The 6000-nt window shown below is 36.3% G+C and overlaps 1 protein-coding gene across 31 annotated transcripts in view; it reads left to right on the top strand.

Annotated features, from left to right (window-relative positions):
* The window catches only part of RIMS1 (regulating synaptic membrane exocytosis 1), a 305676-nt gene extending 300654 nt beyond the window's left edge, over positions 1–5022 (top strand). For all 31 annotated transcript variants that reach the window (XM_064707378.1, XM_064707380.1, XM_064707383.1 and 28 more), the window contains 3 exons: positions 1474–1575; positions 2260–2399; positions 2790–5022. In XM_064707378.1, the coding sequence (XP_064563448.1) occupies positions 1474–1575; positions 2260–2399; positions 2790–3008 (461 nt within the window). In that variant the 3' untranslated portion in view covers positions 3009–5022. The remainder of the gene's footprint in view (positions 1–1473; positions 1576–2259; positions 2400–2789) is intronic.
* The last annotated feature ends 978 nt before the right edge of the window (positions 5023–6000 follow it).

Genomic DNA, 6000 nt, shown 5'->3' on the forward strand with positions numbered 1-6000 from the left:
AGTGTTCCCTTCCCAACTGATGAGCAGAAGGAAAACTATATTGAGAATGCTTTGAACACCCTCTAAGGCAAAACTTGCTGTAAAAAATCCAAATGACTGCTACTAAAGCATTCATAAAACATTGAACTTATTAAATTAACATTTTTATTATTATTTTGGAAGAAAATGTATTAGTGAGATTATTTTTCCAATAAATATCTAAATGGCTTTATTGGCATGCATATAAGTGTCTACACTTTCTCTGTTTCTTTTTTTAATCTTGTTTTGTGACTAAAGATTTTTCTGCAGATAACTTGAGTAAAACGTTTATTTTGACTTCTTTAGAACTTTATCTACAATAGGCTCAAGTAGATAGTGCTTTTGGCCCACAAAAAGCACTCCACCATGTTTTAAACAATTTTTAGAAGATCTGCTTCGTGCTATCCTTTCATTAGTTACAATTTGAAGATGTTTGGATTATCGCTCCCCCTTCTGGTTACCTGTTGCATGTTTTATTGTGGATATGAGACAGAGATGTGCTATTAAACAGGCTTGTTGGAACTTTCCTTTGAACTGTTTTTAGTGCAAAACATGGCTGTGTTTACTCAAGCAAAGTTTAATTGATAAAAAAAATTTTATTGCTGTTCTGTCATACCTCACATACCAAGGTATAAACACTGCTTTAATATGCTGTTAGAGAAACGTGAAAATCTCATGCCTAATTAATTTCAAAATGCTGTTTCTCTAAATCCATACTCCAAATTCTATAGTTCAGGATCAGCTATTTCTGCATTTTTTTCGACAATCAGAGCTTACATATCAAATATATACGTTCTCACGTTTCATGGATGTTGGTCATATATTTGCTCAAGTATCATGTAGCTGCTCATGTCATAGTGTGCATTTTTTATTCTAAATGGCCTATTTTAATCTAATTTAGATTTCTACTCAGCTGATTACATGATATATGAAAGTATAGAGATACAATGTTTTGAGCATCAGTACATAGTTTACTGCCCTTGTGTTTTATTGATCTAGATCAGAACAGTGCTTAGTCTCAGAGTAAGCAGTTCCCTTTTTCTGCAGGAAATGTCATTTGTCAAAACTCAGGCAAGGAAACAAGTTTGACTGTTTAGAAATGAAAACAGTTTCTTTTTTTAACATGTTGTGACATTTTACTCACACCAAAAATGTGTGTGGAATATTGATAAAAATTGAAAAATTGTCACCTGTGTGCTTCGTGGAGACTTTTGAAGAAAAAAATACCTCTTTTTAGCTGGTATGAACTGTATACCTGGAGAGGGAAGCATGCTCCCTAAGTAAATATTATTTAGTCCCTGTTTAAGGATGGAGAAGCTAAAGGGATCATCAGGAGACACAACACGCACAGTAATGCAGAAGAATAATATAAAACTAGTCTTTCTCATTCTTATACCTTCTCTCCTGTGCTGTACTCCTTCTCTAAAATGTGGGCTTCTTTCTTCTCCCTCTCAGGTGACATCCAGATTGGAATGGTGGATAAAAAAGGCCAGTTAGAAGTAGAAGTCATTAGAGCCCGTGGCCTCATCCAAAAACCTGGCTCCAAATCTACCCCAGGTATGGAAAAAAACTGTACACAGCAGTGCTTCAAGAAGGGAGCAGCTTGTGCTAGTGTTCCTGTCAGTGTCAATAATTTACATAATATATATTGTAATAATACTGTATCATTTTTTATAAGGACATTTGCTGAAGTTCTAGTTATCTATAGAAACAATTATTGAGGAGATTTAGAATCAATACCCCAACCACTGCTTATTGTAAAACCTGGAACAGTTCTTTTAGATAACATTTAGTGAAGATGGTACTTTGCAATCTCTTTAGGAGCTAGAGATGAAAGTGCAATTCGCGTCTGTGTCATTGAAGTGGCAAAGTCTTAAAGGTTCCTTTTGCTTTGAACTATCTCTGACCCCTGAGCCTTTACAGAGAATCCAAAATAGCTGTCAGTGACAGCTAACTTCTGGAAAAAGAAAATGTTTTTAAAATGACTGACATGACGTGTAATTGTTGTTAGTAAGATCTTAGATCATTACATTCAAAGTTTATCAAAATCAAATTGATTTCTTGTGGGCTGTGTCATCCTTTTTATTAATATAATTGTATTCAGATTATACAATTGTGAGGATAAAATGAAAATAATGTGTGTCATTTTCTTTCTACTCTGCTTCCTTTTAAGGCATTTTTCCTCCATTTCAGATGTGCACTGTAAGTCCAAACATAACATTCTTGATGTTCTGTTTGCAGCTCCGTATGTTAAAGTGTATTTACTGGAAAATGGAGCATGTATAGCTAAGAAGAAGACAAGAATTGCAAGGAAGACGCTTGATCCTCTGTACCAACAGACACTGGTTTTTGAGGAAAGTCCACAGGGTAAAGTCCTTCAGGTGAGTTTCTTCTTAATCCCATTTTAGGCTGTCATTTGGGGAATCACTTGCATGTTCACTTAAATTTAACGAGTATGTGTAAATCCATTCCAAGTCACTAAGCATTTAATTTTATAAATACCATTACAGACATCCTTGTGGCTTGTGGTTTCAGAGTTGCAAAATGTCTTATTGCATTAAACATTTCTCTTTTGTTGACTGTTGTTCCTGCCTTGACATGAGGTTTTCCCATGAAAGGGAAGCAGTCATTCACTCTTGAGAATAACATTGTCCTTACATTAACACATATAACAACAAGAGTGAACATACATAAGCACAGGTTTAAGTATATAACCCTGTATAAGCATGGATTTAAGGGCAATCATGAACCTTAATTTTATGTTCTTCCAGGTAATAGTCTGGGGAGACTATGGCCGAATGGACCATAAATGCTTCATGGGAGTTGCCCAGATCCTTCTGGAGGAACTGGATCTGTCCAGCGTGGTAATAGGCTGGTATAAATTATTTCCACCTTCATCGCTAGTGGATCCAACATTGACTCCCCTGACACGTAGGGCTTCCCAGTCATCTCTGGAAAGTTCAACTGGGCCTCCCTGCATTAGATCATAGTAGCAGGTGCTGTCTATTCAAAACATCACCCAGGATAACAATTGGAACCAGATATTCACATGACAAGAAACACTGTTGGAGAGAGACAATCACTTCCGTTTTTGCTTGTAGTAGTTATCCAAACGTTTGTCTGTCTGTCGAGAGATGGCTTAAATTGACAGAAAAAAGGTATATCACATACAGCTAATCTATTAGCAGCTACCACTGATGCTTATAATGATTAAAAAAAAAAAAAAGAAAGAAAGGAAAAAGAAAAAAAGAGAGGGACATTTAGATTCGACCTAAGTCAAAGATGACCCAAACTGGAAGCTCTCACTCTGTTAACAATGTTGTTTTTTCACATTTTGAGAGAGCCCTCAAGCAGTGTTACCTTCCTGGTGTTTCAGCAGTTTTTCTGTACTTGTCACTTCCACTAGTTTTTTGCCACGTGATTCTGCTAGTTTTGTAGAAGTCCTCACAATGCTAACAGAGACCCTTCCTTTCTTTTTCTAAACCAAACAAAAAAGGGCTGAAGCATATCTCTGTAAGCATCGTTAAAGTGTTCAACAGCCACAGTTACAATTCCAGCGAGTTCAAATAGTTCCTCAGTTCTGGTACTTACAAGTCTTTCACATGGGAACCCAGAACAAATGACCGATCTAAGTTATATTCTTAAAAATAGAAATCATCACAGTGCCACTTTTTCTTTGTAAAAAGCAGATATGTTTGCATTATATATATATAAAATAATTTTTCTGTTTATGATGTTTTGCATGGAAGAATTTTGAAGAATTCTGCAACTACTGCTGGGGACTGGTATAAAGCAGCTTTAGTCTTAATTTTGACATTGAATATGTTACTGGTAATGCAATTTTCCTCCTAGAATTGGAGAGGAAATACTCATGTTTCTGTGTATAAATGTATATTTGACTTCCCAAAATGTTGACCAGGAATGAATTGAGCATATGACACTTTCAGCTGTACCCAGGCTTCTCTGATGTGTGTCGCTTCAGACGCACCTGTCTGCCCTGGATAGAGCATGGTATGAGTTGTTCAATGTTTCACTGGAGATTCCAGTTGAAATATTCTGCACTTACTAATGTTTTTACCAAATTTTAGTTTACATTTCTTTGAGATTGATGCAAGCACAAGGCTTGATTTTTTAACGCAAGATATCTTACTTTTTGGAGAAAAAAAAATCAAATTTCAATTTGCTTTTTATTCATTTGAGTTCTTCTTGGCCTTGAAATCCCTTGTGATATTCTGTAAATGTGCGAAGAACTGCAGATTCCTGCAGGTGCATTGATATGTTTCCCCTCCTTTTACAGGCCATTGAATTTTGTGATCACACAAATAGAGCAGCATGACTTGGAACTGTTCAAAGCTGCATGCACGTTTTGTAAAAAGAGATGAAAAAAGGTTATTTAATAATGTATGTTAGTTCCACATAGGCCAGCTTGTATGTTGCATGTACTTGTACAGTTTGCTCGTAATTACTATACTGAAGTAACCAAGAAATCTAAGCCATCCATTTTTCTTATAGACATTTTGCAGGTTTTAGCCAGGCTAGGTCTGTGGGTCTGGTGCTAAATGTCTATAGATGGACTTTATTTTTTACCCTATGGAAAACGTGATGTAGTACGGACCAAATTCCTTCTAATAACTATTTTGGTGTAGATTCCTACTGTGGGGCTGTAACACATGTAGAAACTGTGTACACACTAGGTTTTAATTCATAGACATACTGCCTGCACCAAGTGAACTATTTATTATTACTCAACACATGGGAATTATTCTGCCCATCTTTCCATAGGGCACAGATTGGTTACTGCTCGACCTGCTGAGCAGGAAGAACTCAAGCATTGGTGCACTACTACTAGATCCTGTTCTGTCTTAGTGGACAAAAACCAACTAGCTATAATTCGATAGTATCTTTCTATTTTGACCACTTGTCTTAACACTCCCCTGTGCTTTTAAATGAACTTCCAACTCATGTTATGTAAACATGTTTAATAAAATTTCCTTTTCATGTCCAGTGTAGTAGTTGTGCTCTCTGTATGTTCTGAGGTTCATCTGTGATTCTGCTTGCTGCAGGACTGTGTGATACGTGTTAAGGAACAGTAAAATAAGTAATTTCTATGGTTCTTTTGATTGCTGTAATAGTGTATGTTGAAATCTGGGGCCAAAAACTGAGGCCTGGTGAAAGTCATGTTTGGTTGGCTTCCTTTTCCCTGAGAAAGCAGCCAAATTGTGCTCTCATTTGTTGAAGCAGGCAAATTGATGTTAAAAAAAATTAGCCAAATTATTAGCTATTGAAATCAAATCAGTTTGTTGGAGAGGAATGATGCTGTGGCTGCATGTAGTAGGGCAGCGGGGTGATACGAGTCAGGCACCAGGGCTCCACTTGGTGCGTGCTGAGCCTTTAAGATACGAGAACAACTACTGACCTTTGGCACTTTTTAAAACCATGAACATGCCCTTCTGTTGGGATGCTGTTGTGAACAATGCTTTATAGAAATTTACCTGAGAGCAGAATTTGGCACTAAAATTTTGCTAGAGAAGCAAAGGTTATGTACTTTTATTTTTAGTTTTCCATGTCCCACAGATATCTGATCACAATTTAATAATAACATGACAGTATTGCCTCACTTTGAACACTTTTGTTTATTACTTTATTTAATTGATTACATGGTTAAGATACTGAAAAAATGACTAATTAAACATGGTAAATCTCTGAACAAAAGGCATGTTATTCTGTGTGGTGGGAGTGATCTGTTTAAATACAGAATTTTTCATTCTGTTGCAAAAAGCCCTCAACTTTATTAATCTCATTACTTTGACCACTGTGTCTACTACTAGGACATCTTTTCCTTTCTGATCCTGAGAAATAAATGAAGTCCAGCATTCTGGACCATTGCTGATCTCCCCCTAGAGGACAGAAAATATGGCAGCAAAAGAACACGCTGAACTACTTCATTTATGGTGTTTCTGATGAAAAGGGATCATAAATGCC

Source organism: Zonotrichia leucophrys, chromosome 3 (assembly GCF_028769735.1).
Source record: "Zonotrichia leucophrys gambelii isolate GWCS_2022_RI chromosome 3, RI_Zleu_2.0, whole genome shotgun sequence".
Lineage (NCBI taxonomy): Eukaryota > Metazoa > Chordata > Aves > Passeriformes > Passerellidae > Zonotrichia > Zonotrichia leucophrys.